This window comes from Hypanus sabinus, chromosome 22 (genome assembly GCF_030144855.1).
Source record: "Hypanus sabinus isolate sHypSab1 chromosome 22, sHypSab1.hap1, whole genome shotgun sequence".
Lineage (NCBI taxonomy): Eukaryota > Metazoa > Chordata > Chondrichthyes > Myliobatiformes > Dasyatidae > Hypanus > Hypanus sabinus.
This window is the reverse complement of record NC_082727.1, coordinates 43,556,511-43,579,300: the sequence shown is the minus strand read 5'-3', so window position 1 is coordinate 43,579,300 and position 22,790 is coordinate 43,556,511. Positions and strand designations below refer to the sequence as shown.

The 22,790-nt window shown below is 39.5% G+C and overlaps 1 protein-coding gene across 1 annotated transcript in view; it reads right to left on the bottom strand.

Moving 5' to 3' along the window:
- Positions 1-22,790, bottom strand: part of LOC132379569 (cilia- and flagella-associated protein 46) — a 236,555-nt gene that overhangs the window by 173,016 nt on the left and 40,749 nt on the right. Inside the window, exons 10-13 of the mRNA XM_059947632.1 lie at positions 14,761-14,859; positions 13,195-13,385; positions 5,712-5,940; positions 4,857-4,974 (exon numbers count right to left, since the gene is read on the bottom strand). Coding sequence (XP_059803615.1) covers positions 4,857-4,974; positions 5,712-5,940; positions 13,195-13,385; positions 14,761-14,859 — 637 coding nt within the window. The remainder of the gene's footprint in view (positions 1-4,856; positions 4,975-5,711; positions 5,941-13,194; positions 13,386-14,760; positions 14,860-22,790) is intronic.

Genomic DNA, 22,790 nt, shown 5'->3' with positions numbered 1-22,790 from the left:
CATTATGAGACACCCTGAGTCTTGTCCTTCCAATTACAACATTCTAATTTTGCTTTCAACAATGTTGCTTGACCTAAACTGAATGTAATTTTTTGTTTGATATTGCTCATACCTTGCTGGTCATTTTCCCTTTGCCTTATCCATGTGTTGGGCTCTTTTCACTGTGTTTTTATTATTCCCCATTTAACAGAATCTGTTTTTTTTGCATTCTTGTATATATTTATTTGATTTTATTTTATGCTTTATTTCTTTAATTGTCAAAAAGTTCTTATGCCTTTAATATTTCTAAGTACTTCTGCATCATGTTAAAATACTTTAAAATGATTTTCAATGATCTAAAATAAAACCTGAAAGTGCTGGAAATACTTGGCTGGTCAGCCAGTATCTGTAGAGAGAAAAATAAATTTAAGATATCAGATTGATGATCGTTCATCAGATCAAAGGTTTTGATAAGAAGATCACTAACTTGAAACAGTAGGAAGGAGAAAACCAAGACTGCAGAGACTGGAATTAGAAGCAAAGGAAACAAATTGTGGAAGCAAAGAGATGGCTGACTTTCAGGATTGAGACCATTAAGTCTTTTGATACAGGAACTTCACTGTCCTTCCTACAGATGATGCTTGCCTACTGCATCTTCTGTTTTTTTTTATTCCTACCCAATCATTTTCTGTTGTTTTATGTATTTTGATGTGCATAATTTACTTTAGATGATTCTGCAGCAATGCATTTAAGGTAATTTAGTAGCTGTTCCACACATCTTTCTTTAAAACAACGTCTTGATTTTAGCTTTATTAAGATAGACTATTAAACTGTTAAGATTGTTGTTCATTACAAGATCTATTCTGAGATTGTTCTTGTTGACTCCATGATATATTGCTGCAGTTGACTATATTCAACACATTTAAGAGACTTATTACCTATCTGACATGCCCATCAGGATATTTTAATGAAAACAGCAATTATAAGCCCTGCAATTGAAATCACAATGAATTTGTTACAGGCTGTCTAATCCCACCATTTATGCATTCTAGCACTTCACAGATGATTTGCAATACTTCCCTACAGTCATAAATTCTTTTCTATTTCTCATTTCAACCATAATTCCCACTATCTGTTTACTGCACATGATGTTTTAACAAATGAGTAGTGATAGCCATACTCATCAATTTTATTCTGCCTCTTTTACCATATTCCCATTGCTTCCTACTGAATTTACGACTTGATGCTTTTATTTCCCTATTCTGACTGTCTTGCCAGATTTTAATGATGACTGTCAAAATCCTATCACAAACTGAAATTGAGGAAGCAATCAACAAATTTGACATCCTGAAATGTCACAATTTAATTTGATCTCCTATCCCAATGTACTTCTCACAAATTTCTTACTTGATATATTTTAATTTCTTTTCTTTAGCTAATACCCAATTTCTGACAAAAAACATAGAAACTTGTTAGAAACAATATAGAAACTTATAGAAACAATATCTTAAATTCACATAGCAAATTTTCTTATGTACTGTGCAATCTATACACAGATTAAAAATTGATCAATTTCCTCATGTCCAAGTCACAAAATGGGAAATTCATGCAAAAATACATTACATGCATTGCTCCAAGTACGTAATCCAACCACATATGAAGGACAAAAGCTATGCAGCAATGATATTAATTACAGTAGCATGAAACTGAGGAACCAAACAGGACAAGAATCAGAAAGCAGGACCCATCCAGAAGCAGACCTGATTCGGCACGCTATAAATGACAAACTTTATTTGGGGAATCCTTGAAGAAAAAACAATTGATTGCAATTAAAACACCTTCTCAGTTTCTGAGCATTACTAAAATAAAGTCTTTTGCATTTTCCAGGTATAGGGAATATCCATTTACGCTGTCTTATAACTATATAACAATTACAGCATGGAAACAGGCCATCTCAGCCCTTCTAGTCCGTACCGAACGCTTACTCACACCTAGTCCCATCGACCTGCACTCAGCCCATAACCCTCCATTCCTTTCCTGTCCATATACCTATCCAATTTTATTTTAAATGACAATATCGAACCTGCCTCTAACACATCTACTGGAAGCTCGTTCCACACAGCTACCACTCTCTGAGTAAAGAAGTTCCCCCTCATGTTACCCCTAAACTTTTGCCCCCTAACTCTCAACTCACGCCCTCTTGTTTGAATCCCCCCTACTCTCAATGGAAAAAGCCTATCCACGTCAAAATAGGACATACATGGTAAATGGTAAGGCATTGAAGAATGCAGTAGAACAGAGTGATCTAGGAATAACAGTGCATATCTATGGTGTCCTATCTACCCCCTCATAATTTTAAATATCTCTATCAAGTCCCCCCTCAACCTTCTACACTCCAAAGAATAAAGACCTAACTTGTTCAACCTTTCTCTGTAACTTAGATGCTGAAACCCAGGTAACATTCTAGTAAATCTCCTCTGTACTCTCTCTATATTATTGACATCTTTCCTATAATTCGGTGACCCTGAACTGTACACAATACTCCAAATTTGGCCTCACCAATGCCTTGTACAATTTTAACATTACATCCCAACTCCTATACTCAATGCTTTGTTTTATAAAGGCCAACATACCAAAAGCTTTCTTCACCACCCTATCCACATGAGATTCCACCTTCAGAGAACTATGCACCATTATTCCTAGATCACTCTGTTCTACTGCATTCTTCAATGCCCTACCATTTACTATGTATGTCCTATTTTGATTATTCCTACCAAAACGTAGCACTTCACACTTATCAGCATTAAATTCCATCTGCCATCTTTCAGCCCATTCTTTGAACTGGCCTAAATCTCTCTGCAAGCTTTGAAAATCTACTTCATTATCCACAAAGCCACCTATCTTAGTATCATCAGCATACTTACTAATCCAATTTACCACCCCATCATCCAGATCATTAATGTATATGATAAACAACATTGGACCCAGTACAGATCCCTGAGTCTTGATCCACAGCTTAATATCAAAAATATAGGACGCTCAATTCAGTTTCCATACCAGCTCCCTTGCACTTCTATCAACTTCTATTGACAATAAACCAATGAAATGATGGCAGTTTATTTATAACTCCTAACATTATGTATGGTTCATGTATAAATATCTTAAATATGGCATTTATGAGTAAATTGTTTTCTTATTGCTGCAGACATGATTTATACCATGTTGATCCATGCTATCAGGAATGATTTTTGTGCATGTACATCTTGAAGGCACCACACATCCTTCAACTGAATTCCATCTACAACAGTGATGAATGAACTAGTTTAGCAGCACAGTAAATTATTTTTCACATCCTTATACTGGCTTGAACCAGTTGCAAATTTCAACAACTTTCTGTGGGTGCTCACTGACTCATGACAGAAATTCTTTACTTTTTGCATTGTTCAGAGAACCATTTTAAAACCCTTATATTTTAAAGATAAGGTTTTAATTTTAGTAATTTTACCTACTGGTTACTCAAATATATACTGTACTTCTAACTTAGTTAACAAGAATCTGCCAAGATTATGAATACTTCTGTTCTCATAGTAGCATCTACTGCTGCCTATTGGCAAATATGATTTTAAAAATCTGCCTTATCTCAACTACTATTTATAAGTAGTTACATCCTAGTCTGTTTTACAATTTTCTTTGGACATTTTTTTCCCACACATTAACTTTCAGCAAATATCAAAACAATTAAATGAATAGCAGTCAACTGCAGTTGCTGGAAACGGAGAAACAGAAATACTGGAAATAATTAACAATTCATACAGTATTTGTGGTTAATACAATTTCAGTTGTCACCATCTGAACCTTACACAGTCAAAGTATTTTCAATCTACCTTGTAGGAAGGTCATTTCTTCAACTTTCCACCTCATCCACCAAGAGTATCAGAGTTATTTTCAAAAACATGAGTAATCCCTGTCTCAAATGGTCAGCTATTCCCAGTAGATTCAGATTCAATTCCAGACTGGAGGCCTGTGATTAGTATACAGGTCCAAAGATGTGAAACAAAATGAGCCTCCTCCAGATAAAGCTGAATTTGCTTTACTTGCACAATGATTGTAGTAGCACAGTAGTATAGCAGTTAGCATAATCGCTTTACAGTGCCAATCAGAGTACAATACCTGTGGCTGTCTGCAAGGAGTTCGAGTATTCTCCCTGTGACCATGTGGGTTTCTACCCATTGCTCTGGTTTTCTTCCACATTCCAAAGATGTACAGGTTAGGGGTAATAAGCTGTGGACATGCTATGTTGGCACAAGAAATGTCGTGACACTTGTGGGCTGTGCCTAGTGCAACTCTTGAACTGTGTTTGTCATTGACACAAAATGACACATTTCATAGTATGTCCAGTTGTTTTGTTTTACATGTGACAAATACAGCTAATTTTCATCTTTACCAATACACAATGAAAAAAAATCCGTCAGTATTACAATTCCTTAGAATGCCTCAGTAAAGAGTGGTGTGGTTCTATCCTTTACTGCATCATTCGAAGGAATTACAGATGAAAAAAAGAACAGAAAGATTTTTATGCGCATAGTTAGATATATGTGCAAACACCAACATTGTTACAATGTTATTGTAGCTGATTATTGTATTAATATCAATATAGGAATTCAATTGGTAGTTTATGAAAAGTTAAATCCTGCTCCAGGTTACAAGGAATACATTTCTGGTTGAACGTGGACATGCATATATGGACAGTCAATCTACTATCTGATCTCACTGATAAAACTGAAACAGAATTCTGTTATTGCTTCCATATCAAAACATCTGTATTGAACACAGGTTCCATAATTACACATATAGTGAATGCCATATAACAGACTCACCTTTGGCTTTATTTTCACTATCCAGAACCTCTTGAAAATTAGGAGCAAGAGCTCCTCCAGCCTTAATCATTAAAGATCGATTGCTTTGTCCACATTTCAAGTTATTGTGTCTTTTGACCTGAAATACAAGAAATACAAGATCTTCTTCAGTTAACTTGCTAGGAAACAACAGCATTACCGAATATATCAATAGAACAAACAGTCTACTTTCATCAAAACACCATTTGGCATATAAAATAGGTATTTTTCCCATTTATGAGATATATTTCTCTAATGCTCCAAAATAATTATAGATCTTCCAAGTAAACTCAATTATGATAAGTAGCTTCCCTATTTGTTACTTTCCTATGGAACTGTTCAGTAATTTTTGACATGGTTAAAATACATCTATGGTTCATTCATTGTAGTAAAGCAACAAATTTCTTGAAGTAATATATCACAAATTGTAAGTGTTACTTATAGAAAAACAATGTTAATTCATAAAGGTTGCAACTTTGGTGGTGCTAGAGGTGCAAATTTCTGATATATTAAATCTTATTCAATTTGATATCTCAAAACACTTAATTCATTTTTTATATGTACTATTATTACCAGTGTCTTGTACAACTGCAACAGAACTTCCCACCCTGTATGATGGAGGTCAGTGTGCCAAAAGCCTTCTTCATTATCCTGTCCACTTGTACTCCACTTTTGGGGAACCAGGCATCTCAACTTGAGGGACTCAATTACAAAGAGAAGGTGGACTGGCTGGGACTTGTTTTTTAAGACTTGTGTAAAGGAAGATTTTTTTTGGTTTTTCTGTCTCTAATGAAAGTTAAGTTGTATGATGAGTTCGGCTCATGTTCTACAACTTACCTGTTCAATGATCAGGATGGCTTGATCTTCTGGCAGTTTTGGAGACGTGTAAACGGATGAGTACAGCTGCAAACGGTGCATTGCTTGTTTGATGTAAGTCTTGTAAGGCCCTCTATCACTTACTTGAAGTGCCTTTTTAAGTTGTTCCAAGGCCAATTCTATCCGATTTTCATCTTCCTCAATCTGAGCTACTTCTATGTGAACTTGACAACGGAGCTGAATCAACAAACTAAAACACATTTGAGAAAGATTAAATGCTTTTGTAATGCAATAAGTTTAGAATTAGGAAGATTGGGAAATGACAGAAAAGTACACATTCTTGTGAGTAGCCACACATTTGGAATTTGAGAGTAAAAATTAATCCATAATCTGCGATAGTCATAAAGTATTTAAATTATTTCTTTGTTAGCTTATATAAACACATCAATACATGTTATTGTTATAGACAATATAAAGCATATTTAGATCATTTATAAGTTTTATTTGTTAACAATTATTTCTTGGAGCATTGTTACAGATAAATTGGATATCTACAATACAGGGCCAATTTAACATTATTATGTGAAAAGGAAACTGGGCTGTACATAAAAAGCACATAACTTAATCCAATCTGGAACTTTCTGGGAGCTTTGAAGTGATCAGGCACTATCTGTATCAAAATACCAAGCTGTTGCATGTCAACTCTCTGTCTCTCACCAAAATGGTCTAAATTATACTGTCTATGATCAAGGTCTTTGATGGAGCAATTGAAGACTGCTGTTTCTAGGTACTGTCCAACAACCACAGCCACCTTCCCTCATGGAAGATATGCCTCTAATCAGTAAAATATTTCCCGCTTTATATCCGTTGATTGTCGTTTTGCCAAGTTTTGGCAGCATACAGTATCACTGCTGAAATCCTAAACCCAGGCAATGGACATTCAGCTATACTCCACAATCTCAACATCCATATCAGGGAAGAAGATATCAACAAACTTCAGAGATGCTTCAATTATGATGACCTTCAAGAAATAAAACATCTCTCTCTGTGGTAACTGCAGAAGTAATTTCCTGTTATTTACCATAGAGGAAGTCATCACTAGGGTTTTTCCTGATCTACCACCTTCCAGTGGCTGATGAGCTGCTGCCCATATCACAGTGTGGGCTCCATCTATCTAGAGACACAGTAGACATTATCTTCATCATTCAATAAAAACCTCCAAAAAATGTACAACCCATTATATAAGGCTTTTTCAACCAAATGTCTTTAATTATGTTCATACTTCAGCAGCATAACCTCTTCTTTTTTCCAGTTTCTTCATGATCTTCCACAAACCTTCATGATTCTATAGTTTACCATTCCTCATCACATGACACCAATTCACTTACACTTCTTCCAATCTGGTATACAAGTGACCCTCACATTACAGCTATTTGGGTTATGAAAATTCACCTTAAGAGCATCATAATCACTATCAAACAATGAGATATGAAATATAATTTGCTCTTGCAGAACTTAAGTGGAAGTAAGTAAGTAAATCTTGATGTATTCACAGATGATCTGGCTGTGTGTTATGAAAAATTGCGATATAAACCATTTTCTAGCAAAGCAGCACCCCCCCCCCACCAATAACTTGGGGGTTGCCTGGGTGTACCTGGTGCTGGTAGTTTACTCTACACTTGAGAAACCCAATCACTGATTTGGTGATCAATTAACAGAGTTAACATGAGCATCCTGAGCTCTTGGTTACCTGCCAGATTAATTTAGCATTCCACTCCCACTCTGACCTTTCTGCTTGTGATCTCCTCCACTGCTACATGGAGGCCCAATACAAGCATAAGTAAAAACACCTTCTGTCTGAGCACATTGCAGCCTTCTTGATTCAATATCAAATATTCCAAAGTTAGGTTATTCTTCTTTCTTTTTACCTACAAGAGACCTAGCCATTTCTTCCTATTATCACTTAGCTCAGTTTTCTCTAATAATTTATATAGTTTAGCCTGCTGGGCATATTGCACCACTTTGCTATGAATAATGTTTAAAACAACAGGTATAAGGTGCTTGTAGTTTCTCTCATTCGTTTATTTGAACACACCTTATCAGAAATATTCTTTGTTCTAACCATAACTCACCCACCCTGAAAATTAACTCATTGTTTTTTTCTGTTTCTAATGAAATGTTAAATATTTCTCATTCCATGGATGCTGCTTGATGTGCTAAGAATTTTCTGCATGTTTTGTTTCTTTCAGTATCCTTCATTCTTCTGTAAGCTAAGGTTGGGGCCTTTTCCTTTTACTTCAGAATTCCATAACTTTGGTGAATGGATACAAAGGAAGAATGTATTTAAAATATGGCTTATTTTTAATTTTTTAAATCACATATAAAAATCCATTATAAAACTGAATAAGGCCTAGGCAGATAGAAACAAAATTGTTTTCAGTTAACTTCACAGTTCCGACAACATTTGCTGTTTACCCAATGACTCAAAATGCCATTCCATTCCAACAATTAGTAACAGCTAAAATACTAGTTTGAATAATAAGCCATGCAAATATTTTTGGGATGTTCATATTTTGAGGAAAGTAATGCAGAAAACAAATACATTGATGAACTGATTTGACTGATATTCTCAATCTATTCAGTTGCCCACCTCTATCATCAGAAGAATTATATGAAAGAATCCGGTTTCACTAAAATGTTGCAAATGATGGGGCATTTTCAAATTGTCCAATTGCATCTCAGATCGGAGTTCTGAGAGGCGGGACTGCGCAGGCGCGTGAAGGAGGCCTGGGAAGGAGGGAAGATATAAAAAGAACGCAGCCTTAAGAAGCGGGCAGCGGAGTGCGCCGGGAGCAGAGTGTAGGGCTTGGGCTCAGGGGGCTTAGGCGGAAGAGGGCACAGTAGGCTTATCTTTTAGTTCTTGTTATTTTCAGTTATTTGGGAAGTATGAGTGTGAGGGCAGCTTGTTGTTCTCGGTGTCAGATGTGGGAGCTTCTGGAGTCTCCAAGCCTCCCGGACGTCCAGATCTGCGCCAGGTGCACCGAACTGCAGCTCCTGAGGGACCGAGATAGGGAACTGGAGCTGCAGCTTGATGACCTTCGCCTGGTCAGGGAGAGTGAGGAGGTGATAGAGAGGAGTTACAGGCAGGTGGTCACTCCGGGGCCAAGGGAGGCAGATAGGTGGGTCACGGTCAGGAAGGGGAAGAGGCAGGTACTAGAGAGTACCCCAGTGGCTGTACCCCTTGACAATAAGTACTCATGTTTGAGTACTGTTGGGGGGGACAGCCTACCTGGTGGAAGTGACAGTGGCCGGGTCTCCGGCACAGAGGAAGGCCCTGTAGCTCAGAAGGGTAGGGATAGAAGAAAGAGGACCATCGTAATAGGGGACTCGATAGTCAGGGGTTCAGACAGGCGGTTCTGTGGAGGTGACCGGGAGTCCCGGATGGTAATTTGCCTCCCTGGTGCCAGGGTTCGGGACATTTCTGATTGCGTCCAAGATATCCTGAAGTGGGAGGGTGAGGAGCCAGAGGTCATGGTACATGTAGGTACCAATGATATAGGTAGGAAAGGGGAAGAGGTCCTGAAACAAGAGTATAGGGAGTTAGGAAGGCAGTTAAGAAGAAGGACCGCAAAGGTAGTAATCTTGGGATTACTGCCTGTGCCACATGACAGTGAGAGTAGGAATGGAATTAGGTGGAGGATGAATGCGTGGCTGTGGGATTGGAGCAGGGGGCAGGGATTCAAGTTTCTGGATCATTGGGACCTCTTCTGGGGTAGGCGTGACCTGTTCAAGAAGGACGGGTTACACTTGAATCCTGGGGGGACCAATATCCTAGCGGGGAGGTTTGCTAGGACTACAGGGCAGACTTTAAACTAGTAAGATGGGGGGGCGGGAATCAATTTGAGGAAACTATGGGAGAGGAGGTTAGTTCACCAGTAGAGCAAGTAAATAGACAGTGTGTGAGGGAGGAAAGGCAGCTGATGGAGAAGGGATGCGCTCAGCCCGAAGATGTAGGGGAGAAGAAAGAAAAGGATAATAAATTTGAATGCATTGTTAGGGATAAAAAGAGAGGAGGAGGTGGAAAGTATCTTAAATGTATCTATTTTAATGCTAGGAGCATTGTAAGAAAGGTGGATGAGCTTAAAGCGTGGATTGATACCTGGAATTATGATGTTGTAGCTATTAGTGAAACATGGTTGCAGGAAGGGTGTGATTGGCAACTAAATATTCCTGGATTTAGTTGCTTCAGGTGCGATAGAGTAGGAGGGGCCAGAGGAGGAGGTGTTGCGTTGCTTATCTGAGAAAATCTTATGGCAGTGCTTTGGAAGGATAGATTAGAGAGCTCCTCTAGGGAGACTATTTGGGTGGAATTGAGGAATGGGAAAGGTGTAGTAACACTGATAGGAGTGTATTATAGGCCACCTAATGGGGAGCGTGAGTTGGAAGAGCAAATGTGTAAGGAGATAGCAGATATTTGTAGTAAACACAAGGTGGTAATTGTGGGAGATTTTAATTTTCCACACGTAGACTGGGAAGCTCATTCTGTAAAAGGGCTGGATGGTTTAGAGTTTGTGAAATGTGTGCAGGATAGTTTTTTGCAACAATATATAGAAGTACCGACTAGAGATGGGACAGTGTTGGATCTCCTGTTAGGGAATGCGATAGGTCAGCTGACAGATGTATGTGTTGGGGAGCATTTCGGGTCCAGTGATCACAATAGCATTAGCTTCAATATAATTATGGAGAAGGACAGGACAGGACCTAGAGTTGAGATTTTTGATTGGAGAAAGGCTAACTTTGAGGAGATACAAAAGGATTTAGAGAGAGTGGATTGGGTCAAGTTGTTTTATGGGTAGGATGTAATAGAGAAATGGAGGTCATTTAAGGGTGAAATTATGAGGGTACAGAATCTTTATGTTCCTGTTAGGTTGAAAGGAAAGGTTAAAGCTTTGAAAGCACCATGGTTTTCAAGGGATATTAGAAATTTGGTTCAGAAAAAAAGGGATGTCTACAATAGATATAGGCAGCATGGAGAAAAAGGAATTGCTTGAGGAATATAAAGAATGTAAAAGGAATCTTAAGAAAGAGATTAGAAAAGCTAAAAGAAGATACGAGGTTGGTTTGGCAAATAAGGTGAAAGTAAATCCGAAAGGTTTCTACAGTTATATTAAAAGCAAGAGGATAGTGAGGGATAAAATTGGCCCCTTAGAGAATCAGAGTGGTCAGCTATGTGTGGAGCCGAGGGAGATGGGAGAGATTTTGAACGATTTCTTCTCTTCGGTATTCACTAAGGAGAAGGATATTGAATTGTGTAAGGTGTGGGAAACAAGTAAGGAAGTTATGGAACCTATGACAGTTAAAGAGGTGGAAGTACTGGCACTTTTAAGAAATTTAAAAGTGGATAAATCTCCGGGTCCTGACAGGATATTCCCCAGAACCTTGAGGGAAGTTTGTGTAGAAATAGCAGGAGCTCTGACGGAGATCTTTAAGATGTCATTAGAAACGGGGATTGTGCCGGAGGATTGGCGTATTGCTCATGTGGTTCCATTGTTTAAAAAAGGTTCTAGAAGTAAGCCTAGCAATTATAGACCTGTCAGTTTGACATCAGTGCTGGGTAAATTAATGTAAAGTATTCTTAGAGATACTATTAATAATTATCTGGATAGACAGGATCTGCTTAGGAGTAGCCAGCATGGATTTGTGCGTGGAAGGTCATGTTTGACAAACGTTATTGAATTTTTTGAAGAAGTTACGAGGAATGTTGAAGAGGGTAAGGCAGTGGATGTAGTCTATATGGACTTCAGCAAAGCCTCTGACAAAGTTCCACACGGAAGGTTAGTTAAGAAGGTTCAGTCGTTAGGTATTAATGCTGGAGTAATAAAATGGATTCAACAGTGGCTAGATGGGAGATGCCAGAGAGTAGTGGTGGATAATTGTTTATCAGGATGGAGGCTGGTGACTAGTGGGGTGCCTCAGGGATCTGTTTTGGGCCCAACGTAGTTTGTAATATACATAAATGATCTGGATGATGGGGTGGTAAATTGGATTAGTAGGTATGGCGATGATACTAAGGTAGGAGGTGTTGTGGATAATGAGGTGGGTTTTCAAAGCTTGCAGGGAGATTTATGCCAGTTAGAAGAATGGGCTGAACATTGGCAGATGTAGTTTAATGCTGAGAAGTGTGAGGTTCTACATTTCGGCAGGAATAATCCAAATAGAACATACAGGATAAATGGTAGGGCATTGAGGAATGCAGAGGAACAGAGAGATCTAGGAATAACAGTGCATAGTTCCCTGAAGGTGAAGTCTCATGTAGATAGGGTGGTGAAAAAGGCTTTTGGAACGCTGGCCTTTATAAATCAAAGCATTGAGTACAGAAGTTGGGATGTAATGTTAAAATTGTACAAGGCATTGGTATGGCCAAATTTAGAATATTGTGTACAGTTCTGGTCACTGAATTATAGGAAAGATATCAATAAATTAGAGAGAGTGCAGAGACGATTTACTAGGATGTTACCTGGGTTTCAGCACTTAAGTTACAGAGAAAGGTTGAACAAGTTAGGTCTCTATTCATTGGAGCATAGAAGGTTGAGGGGGGATTTGATCGAGGTATTTAAAATTTTGAGAGGGATAGATAGAGCTGACGTGAATAGGCTGTTTCCATTGAGAGAAGGGGAGATTCAAACGAGAGGACATGATTTGAGAGTTAGGGGGCAGAAGTTTAAGGGAAACACGAGGGGGTATTTCTTTACTCAGAGAGTGATAGCTGTGTGGAATGAGCTTCCTGTAGAAGTAGTAGAGGCCAGCTCAGTTGTGTCATTTAAGGTAAAATTGGATAGGTATATGGACAGGAAAGGAGTGGAGGGTTATGTGCTGCTTGCAGGTAGATGGGACTAGGTGAGATTAAGAGTTCGGCACGGACTAGGAGGGCCGAGATGGCCTGTTTCCGTGCTGTGATTGTTATATGGTTATATGACTCCAGGACTCTTAGAGCATTATAAAATAAAAACTGAAACACTGAATTATTTGGATATTTGTTGCAACAATATCCAAAGTTTGTAACAGCAAAATTAGCAACCTAAATAATTAAACTACGTATTGATAATTTCAACATTTCAAGAAATTTGGAACCATCACCTTTTGCCTGATGCTAACTTCACATATAAAGCAAATCTAAAGGTTGATGATGTTCAGGATTTTTCCTATCCAAGGATTTCACGGGTGTGAATGTTCTACCCTGGATTGCTATACAAACTGTGGGAATTTGAAACCTTTCGTCTTCCTTTTTTTTCCATTTTCCACCTTTGCCAGGATCACTCTTGTTAAAATATTTCTGTTTCTATATGAAACAAGTGAATAAATGTGTGGCAAGGTTTCCGACCCAATTCACTCCTGTTCATCCATCTTATCATTACTGCATTGCAGGGTGTAACTACTTCACTTGGTCAAAGAGTATTTGATACAGATTTTTTAAAAAACAGAAACAGTTTTAAGTTCTAGTTACCTATCGAGATCATTAAGAGCTGTTGCCACATTGACCAGAGGTTTGTATACATGCTTTCGCAAATTAGGTTCAAGCAAAGGTAGGCAAAGATTCCACTGAGTCACACAAACAGTCTGAATTAGATCTCCATTTCCTTCACGTACAGCACTCTGCAGGACTTGATCTATTCGTTTAATTATTCTCAAGGATTGCTATAAAAAGGAATTAGCAAAATCAGGTCAACAACAAGATTCAATGTAAAATATACAAAGCTGTTTTGTAATCCAAGTGTTTGAACAATATTAGAATGAAAACTTAAGCCTGTAATTGTGAATCGAATATGACATATAATTTCATTATGTTTCTTGCTGAATATCAATATGCAAGTTATAAGATTGCAAGATACAGTTTGCAGAATAAGACCGTACAACCCATTGAGTATGCTTCACCATTGAAAGATGGCTGATTTTTTAAAATACGAAACCTACTTTCCCACCTTCCTTCCTAACCCTTAAACATTCTCTCCATTTCAGAATCAGAATCAGGTTTATTATCACCGGCACGTATCGTGAAATTTATTAATTTGTAAATTTGTAAATTTCCACTCCATCCAGTCATCCAGTCCAGTATCTTGTGGGTTTCAATGAGAACCCTTCCACACCTCATCCTTCTGAACTCCATCCAGCAAGACCCAGAGACATCAAACACTCATCATACATTAACCCTTTCATTCCTGAGACCATTCTTGTGAACCTCTCCTGGACCCTCTCCAGGCCAGCACATCCTTCTTCAGATATGAGGCCCAAAATTGCTCACAATACTCCAAATATGGATTGACTTATAAAGCCTCAGTAGTACATGCTTATTTTTATATTCTAGCCTTCGCAAAACAACTTCTGACATTGCATTTGCTTTTTTTACAATCACATTTTGTTTTATTGAAATGCACACAATTCTTCTGGAATTTGATGGGGAAGTTATGGAAATTTTGTTTCTTTTGGGTGGCGGGGGTGTCAAGAAACTATTGTTATTGTCTCAAAATAATAGGACAGTCATTAAGGACAAACATGATAAAGTTATTTTTAGCCCAGAGGGCTGTGAGGCTTTGGTAAATCTCTATCCAAGAAGGTTAACAAGATTTAGTTGCCAAATATATTCAAGACAAGAGTATTTAAATAAAGGAGTCAAATGATTATGGGGTAAGTTCAGGAAATGACACTTAGAACTTATTAAATAGCAGCAGAGCTTTAAGGGACTGAATGGATTTCTCTTTCATTTATTTGTTACTGTTATTTGCTCTAAATAAAGAAAAAAGACCAGACAGAAATGCGAGTGTACATACTATCCTATAACTAACATTCTGAAAATGTTCCAATATCATCCATCATGTTCTTTGGAATTATACTGTCCTTTAAATCCTAATCCAAAATGTCTTTCTTCTCTAATGTAAAAGACATCCTTATTGCATTAGCTACATATTTACCATTAAATCATTCTAAATAACTGGAGTATAATGATCCAAGTTGACATGAAGGATACAGAAAATTATAAACACAAAATGAAGCTGGAAAAAGTAAGTATTAATACCTCTACAAAGCTCTTGGTACATTTCTCTGCCTTTGTTCCCAGCTTTTGTATTTCAGATTCCGATTCCAAACACTCAATTTCTATTGCTGTTGCCTTATCCTGCAGAAACAGGTTGACCAAAGTCATCTCATTACACTGTTGGCTCTAAATTACATCTGCTCAAAAGTATAAGTAAGACATAAACTCATAGCAAATGATTTTGTCAGTCATTTAAAAAAAATACCATCTCTTGTAAGTATTATCAGTTGAATGAGGTAATACACAGAAGTGCCTAATTAACCATCTCTTTCAAAAATATTGTTTATTCTTAAATATCTATTAGTATACACTTATATGTTGCTCTTTCAGTACAAGCCACATTATTTCATTTACTTACAAGATTTAAATTATGCCAGCATGTCATCAAAATATTTCCTTTGCTTATAATCCTTGTGTAAACAAGTTGCTCACTTAGCAAGTTTAGCATTTTTATTATCTATGCAAAAGAATTTTCCACGATTGGACATTAAATGAACGAAACTATAACAGGCTTGCTCACATCATTGGTGACAAAGAAACTATTTAATCAAGGAAGATACTAAAAATGGAGCATAAAAGAAACTGCTGGAGGAAATCTGTGGGTCAGGCATCACCCATAGATCAGAATAGTCAATCATTGTTTCAGGTCAAAGTGTTTCATCTGGAACATGAAGTTTTGAATAAACTTCAAACCAATAGTGCACTTTTCCCCCAAGGAACTCCACCTGTAGCTAATTTGTCATGCTTTTTGCCTAACTTTCACAAGGTATTAACTTCTTTGATATACTACTCTTTAGTCATGATGCAACTGCTGAAATCCTCTTCCATTATTTACATACCACTAATCTGTGATGGATCGATACTGTATTGATCCCAAAGGAAATTACAGTGTCACAGTAGCATTACAAGTGCACAGATATAAATATTAGAAGAGAAGTAGAAAGAATTAAAAAATAAGTTACCATAAACAGTCTAACAGGAGGGGGTCATCACTTTCCCGGCCATAGGTTGACTCATTATAGAGGCTAATGGCTAAGAATAAGCATTACCTCATACAGTGCTCTTTGGAGCAGTGCGGTTGTCTTAGTCTATTACTAAAATTGTTCCTCTGTTCAGCTCAGGTGGCTTGCAGAGAGTGAGAAACATTGTACAGTATTGGCAGGATTTTCCAAAGGGTCCTTTGTTCTACTACATCCTCCAGTGTGTCCAGATTGATTCCTATAACAGAGTCAGCCTTTCTAATCAGTTTATTAAGCCTGTTGGCATCACCCGTGCTGATGCTGTAAGACTTCAAAAATGCCACTTGTTATTACATTTAGTGATAGCATCACATTTTACTCATTAATGTATTTTTTTATTCTGATCTGGGTAAATTAATAGTAACTGTATTTAAGTGGTGTGCATCACTTAAAGCATTCTCCACATCTATTTAAATCAGTAAAGACTCCAGAAAAAAATGAACAGAGAAAAATATGCATTTAGAAACATTTAATAGCTGCACAGATTTGTTAGTCAAACAATGTTTGACAAACTTTTTTGAATATTTTAATGTTGCAAAAACAATTGTTTAAAGTAATATTGTCCCCACTAGTTCCTTACTTAGCATACATTATGTTTTCTATATGTTCCGAGGAACAAGAATGCTAATGGAGGTTGTGCTAAATTTGGCCACTTTATTAGGTACACCTATACACCTGCTGTTAATGCAAATATCTAATCAGCCAATCATGCGGCAGCAAGTCAGTTCATAAAAACACACAGACATGGTCAAGAGGTTCATTTGTAGTTTAGACTAGTTAAAAACATCAAAATAGGGAAGGAATGTGATCTAAGTGACTCTGACCATGGAATGGTCAAGCTCCATCATTACAGGAATTGTAATTGCATAGGAAGCACAGCATTACCTCTACTCTCTCCGGAGTCTGAGGGGATGCAGCAAGTCATCAAAAATCTTGGCAAACTTCTATAAATGTGTGGCGGAAGGGGTGCTGACTTGCTACATTACGACCTGTATGGAAACACCAATGCCTTTGAGTGGAAAATCCTACAAAAGGTAGTGGATTCGGGTACTTCATAGGTAAAGCCATCCCAACCACTGCACACAGCTACGTGAAAAATTGTTGTAGCAAAAGATGCATCCATCATCAAAGATCTTCACCACACAGGCCATGCTCTTTTCTTGTTGCTGCCATCAGGTAGAATGTACAAGTGCCTCAGGACTCACATCACCAGGTTCAAGAATAGTGACTACCCCTCAACCATCAGGCTTGTGAACCAAAAGGAATAAATACACTCATTCTATTTCCGGTGTTCCCACAAAAAATGGTTTCACTTTAAGAACTCTTTATCTTGGTATTTCATACTCATTATTTATTGCTATTTACTTGCATTTGCACAGTTGTTGTTCATTGATCCTGTTTACAGTTACTGTTGTATAGATTTTCTACGTATGCCCGTAAGGAAAAGAATCTCAGGGTTTTATGTGGTGACATGTATGCACTCTGATAATAAATTTTACTCAGAACTTTTAACAATTGTGGGTGCCAGACTGAGTGGTTTGAGGTTCTGAGATATCCTGGCATTTTCACACACATCAGTCTTCAGAGTTTACAGAGAATGGTGTGAAAAACAGAGAAAAAAAATCCAGTGAATGGCAGTTCTGTGGGCAAAAATATCTTATGTGTGAGAGGTCAGAGAAGAACGGCCAGATTGGGTCAAGTTAACAGGAAAGTGACAGTAACTTAAATAATCTCACATTACAACAGTGGTGTGCAGAAGAGACAACACCTCTGAACACAGAACACATCAAACCTTGAAGAGGATAAGCTACAGCTGCAGAAGACCAAGAAACATACACGTATTGGCTACTTTATTAGGTACAGGAGGTACAATCCCCTCCCAGATGCTGCACATTGCCATGCGGAGAAAATGGCATAAATTGTTGCCCTAGTCCTGCACACTCACGGCAGTCAATTGCCTAAAGAAAAGAGACTATCATTGAAGGCTGGATTTGTGCAGGACTCGGACAGAGGTGTGAGTCTCAGTAAAGTGTGCACCATTACTTGGAATTGGCAGTGGCTGCTCCACAGATTATTCTGATCCCAAGTTCTCACTTATCATGTTATTGTTGGACTTAGACAAACCTCCAGGCAGCATGGAGCTGTGCAAAAAAGAATAGGGGAGACATCACTGAGCAGCAACTCCATTTGATTTCATTCGCTCACCATCAACTTTCAAAAGCAGTCTCTTGACAACAAGCTGCAAGCAACTTTCAGCTATAGGAGCTCGAGGAGAGGGGCTTGTATCAGGATCTGAGCATCAGGGTTCCAGAGATAGTATTGCTTAGCAATGGGAAGGGTCAGGGTTAAGTAGAAGTAACATGGATAAAAAGATAATGATCTAAAAGATATGCAGGCACAGATAGATCTGGATGTATATGTGCATAAATATATGGCATGTATGTGAGAGATTATGTTGAGGCTATGGCTGGTACCTTTTAAACGATCCTGAGTTTAAAGCAAGGTGATTATATTAATCTTAGATGAAAACATAGACTTGACCACAACTGGACTATTGTGTCCAGTTCTGTTGCGCATACTTTAGAAAAGATGTGAATGTGCCAAAGAGGGTGCAGAAAATATCTACTAGAATGATTCCAGGGAGGAGTGATTTCAGTTACAAAGTTAGCCTAGAGAATCTGGGAATATGTAAATTTGATTGAGAGATCATGGCAGGTTTGGATGAAGAAAGTAGCAAGAAATTTTTCAAATAATGAATATTCAAGGACTAGGAGGAACTGGAAGAGGCGGGCAAAAACACAGGGTTCTTAGGAGGAAAATCTTTTGTCTATATGATATTTAGTAACTTAGGGATTTCAAAAGGGAATTGGAAAGGTATAAGGGACTTTTTCCTGTACTGAGCTAAAAGAAAAAGCAAGGAAATAGAACTGAATAGATTACTTTCTAAGAAATCCCTGCAGATATTATGAAAGGAAGGGCTTCTTTCAGTGTTGCAATGATCACCAATATGACGCTAGTGTACCACAGTGATGACTTGTGCGCCATTTACATGACTTCTGAATATACCTCTTCTGAATTACTCTCACTGCGATCTGCAGCCTGTAATTTCCCTTTAAGCAACATACTTTCAAACCGCCCCAATGAACTAGCAATTTCACAATCTTCTGAAGGACTCAGTAGTCTTAATTCTTAAGTATGCAGGTACGGCACTTTTAAGCGGACAAAGGTACATCACCTTTGGAAAAAAGGAAGGAGGGCAGGACTCCAAGCCAGATTGAAAGGTCAAGCAATGAAAGTTTCTCTAGTAAGCATCTTGTTAGCAAATGTACAGTCACCAGAGAACAAGATTTAAAGACCTAAGGAAAATAAATGAGGAATTACCATATTCTGTGTTTCATAGAGACATGGCTCACTCGAGACACGGTAGTTACATTGAGAGGCTAGACTGTTGTAGATACAAAAAACTATAAGACTTAAAAAAAAAGTCTATACCCTGTTACGAAGGATGAACAACTCTGATGGGCAGAAGGGTGCAGAACCGCCCATGCCCCCCCCCCACTTTTTGGAGAATCGCAAATCGCTACTATTTCGATGCTGTTATCAAGGAAGTAAGAGAGACAAAGGAAATGTGCCGGGGAAGTTGTTACTGATAACATCTTATGAAAGTTAATGAGAGAGACACACAGCTAAGAGTTACCCAGGGTGGATCGGCTCCTACTAACAAAAGAAGAGTGGAACCATTGATTACTGCTATTGTCTTTTGGAGAAGGATTGTGTACTATTCATTGAAACCCCTCAGGGGGCAACCAGAGTGGCTGGTTTGATGGGTTACATCATCCCAACCTGATTGACACCTGAGACCCCGTGAGTGGGGATAAAAGTGAGGTCTGGGGTAACACCCCTCAGACTCACCGGGAGAAATGCTAGTGAGCATCAGAACCCCACGAGACAGGGTGGGAGATCAGAGACCGAACGAAGGGTCGGTAAATTTTAACTCACAGTGTTTTGTAGCAAGACCGGTGGGGGCTTGTGTTGTGTGTCCACCCTTGCCTGGGTGATGAGTCCACCATAGAAGAACGGTCTAGCTAAAGGATGGAGGGGACATACGTGAATGGCCACAACAACAACGCATCGACGGATCAAAATCGTAAAGGAAGGTTGGCTAGATAATAGCTATTACTGTTCACACGTTTTCTCTCTCTCTCTCTCTTTCTCTCTCCCTCCAACAATTGCAACACATCGACAAACAACTACCGTAGCCTGTATGAACTGAACTTTATATTTCCATCTGACAATTTATTATCCCCTAGTCAACGATAGAGCTTGTTTCATTAGTGATTATTATTATACCCGCACTTTTAGGTTTAACGTATATTCTCTGTATATTCACACTGATATTATTTTGTATATTTTTGCTAATAAATGTTGTTGAAAATAGTATCACCAGACTCCAACGGACACTTCTATCTTTGCTGGTAAGACATCCAGTTACGGGGTACGTAACAACCCCAAGTCCACATCCAGAATGTAGCAAACTTGGACAACACTCTCTGCACACAGCAGCAGCTTCTCCCTCTCTGGTAGCGTACCAGAGCTATCGAAATGCAGGCAGCCGGCACTCATCCTCTGCACTTGCCTCAATGCTTCAGTCTCCCTCATCACTTTAATCGGTGCACAATGGAAACTTTAGTGGGCGAATTGGAGTCAAACATCGCTTACACCCTGTCCTGCAGCATGCGTGCTGCTTCTGTCTTCCGGAATTCTCTCGGAAACTGCAGCACTGGAACATACAAACATTCTCCAAACAGGATCCAACAGTTCCAGAATCACATTCAAGAGAAAAACAAACGTATAAAAGAAGTGAAATATATGGTTTCCTGATTTATCCAGAAGATGTCATTCAATTGAAGGAGCATTGTAGACAAGCACTATCTGAACCGGAAGAGCTCCAAGGGGTCATGCACAATAGAATTTGCCTTTAAATTTTATGCAAATGAAGACATTTTCTCCCCCAACTCCACAGGTGGAAACTTAGTTATGCTGTGGATCATAGCACATTGTGTGTTAATGGTGAGATTTAAGGGACATCATGTAGAGAGTTTGGAAGTGGGAGAGGTTTGACGATACAATTAGGGGTGTGCATGGATGAATCTAAATCGTGGCTTTAGATGGAAGCATCAGGTCACTCAAGATCAGCTGGGGTAAGAGTGGGTGTTGGAAGATATAATGGAATATACATAGGTCTAAAAGATCCAGGAGTAAAATCCATGATGATGGATCATTAAGCCAGAATATGATTTGACACAGCTGTGACCTAGACCTCTGGAACCTGGACTAGAAACGTTGACAAACATGTTCCATGCACTGATAAATATAATCAAATTATAGTATAAATTTGGCTATGTATCATATGAAAGTACACTACATGACAAAATAGCTATGCCGCAAGTTCTGTATTTGACTATGCTATTTCTTCTGCGAAGAACGTGAGGACTCTCGAATAACTTTCACCACTGGTTTCAAGATGCAAGCATTTCCTATTTCCCCTTTAAGAGGAAGAATCTGCCTTTAACCACGGAGAGACTGGACTTCATGGGGAATTGGACCAAATGAATGTATTCAGTCTGATGACAAATAGTCCAGTTAATGGTCTAGTTGCTGAAATCACCGTAATGACTGTGTACATAAATTGTGAGTGTATCTTGTACTGATCAAGTAAGTGCAAGTTAATCAGAAAATTATGATCCTAGTGTGGTGACCCATTTCCTGGCACATCCGAACTGGCTCACAATTAGATAGCCTACGGGGGTTTGCGAGCACAGAGCTTTGGAGCCTCTGCGCCACAGGGGGCAGGTTGAGGGAGGCTTAAAACTGAGGCTGAGGATTTCGAATAAAGTTTTTTCCTTCGACTGCAGTTACCGACTCCGTGTCATAATTTTAGCGCTGCATGTAGCACACCGCTACAATTGGTGACCCCGATGGTCCAAACGATTTTTGGACCAGAAATGACTGACGCCGCCTCTGTTCATGCGGTTTCGTTGAAACTGCCGGGTTTCTGGACACAGCGACCGAATCTATGGTTCCAGCAAGCCGAAGCCTAATTCCACGTTCGCCAGATCACCTCAGAAGACACCCGCTACTACTACGTGGTGAGCTCCCTCGACCAGGACACAGCGGCCCAGGTCGCGGAGTTCGTACAGTCGCCCCCGGCAGACGGCAAGTACACGGAATTCAAAGCCCTGCTCCTCAGGACTTTTGGACTCTCACGGCACGAGCGGGCTGCCCGTTTACTGCACCTGGATGGCTTGGGCGACAGACCTCCTTCGGCTTTAATGAATGAGATGTTGTCTCTGGCCGACGGACACACACCCTGCCTCATGTTTGAGCAGGCATTCCTGGAGCAGCTGCCCAAGGACATACGCCTGCTGCTGTCCGACGCAGATTTCAGTGACCCCCAGAAGGTGGCAGCCCAGCCGGACTTGCTGTGGAACGCCAAAAAGGTGAGCGGGGCGTCCATCGCACAGATCTCCCAGCCACATTCCCAGCAGCAAACCAGTCCAGGCCCGGCCGCAGAGCCCGCCAACCCCCGGCCCAATGAACACTGGTGCTTCTACCACCAGCGGTGGGGCACAGAAGCCCGCCGTTGTCGCCCGCCCTGCAAGTTCCCGGGAAACGCCAGGGCCAGCCGCCGCTGATGGCTACGGCGGCTGGCCATCGGGATAGCCTCCTGTATGTGTGGGACAGAAGGTCGGGACGCCGGTTTTTGGTCGACACTGGTGCCGAGATCAGCGTCTTACCTCCGACGAGTTACGACACCCGCAGCAGGGCACCGGGTCCCTCCCTGAGGGCCATGAACGGCAGCACAGTAAGGACCTATGGCACCCGTTAGGTGCAGCTACAGTTCGGCTCCAGCCGGTTCACGTGGGACTTCACACTGGCCGCCGTAGCCCAAACGCTTCTGGGTGTGGATTTTTTGCGGGCTCACAGCCTACT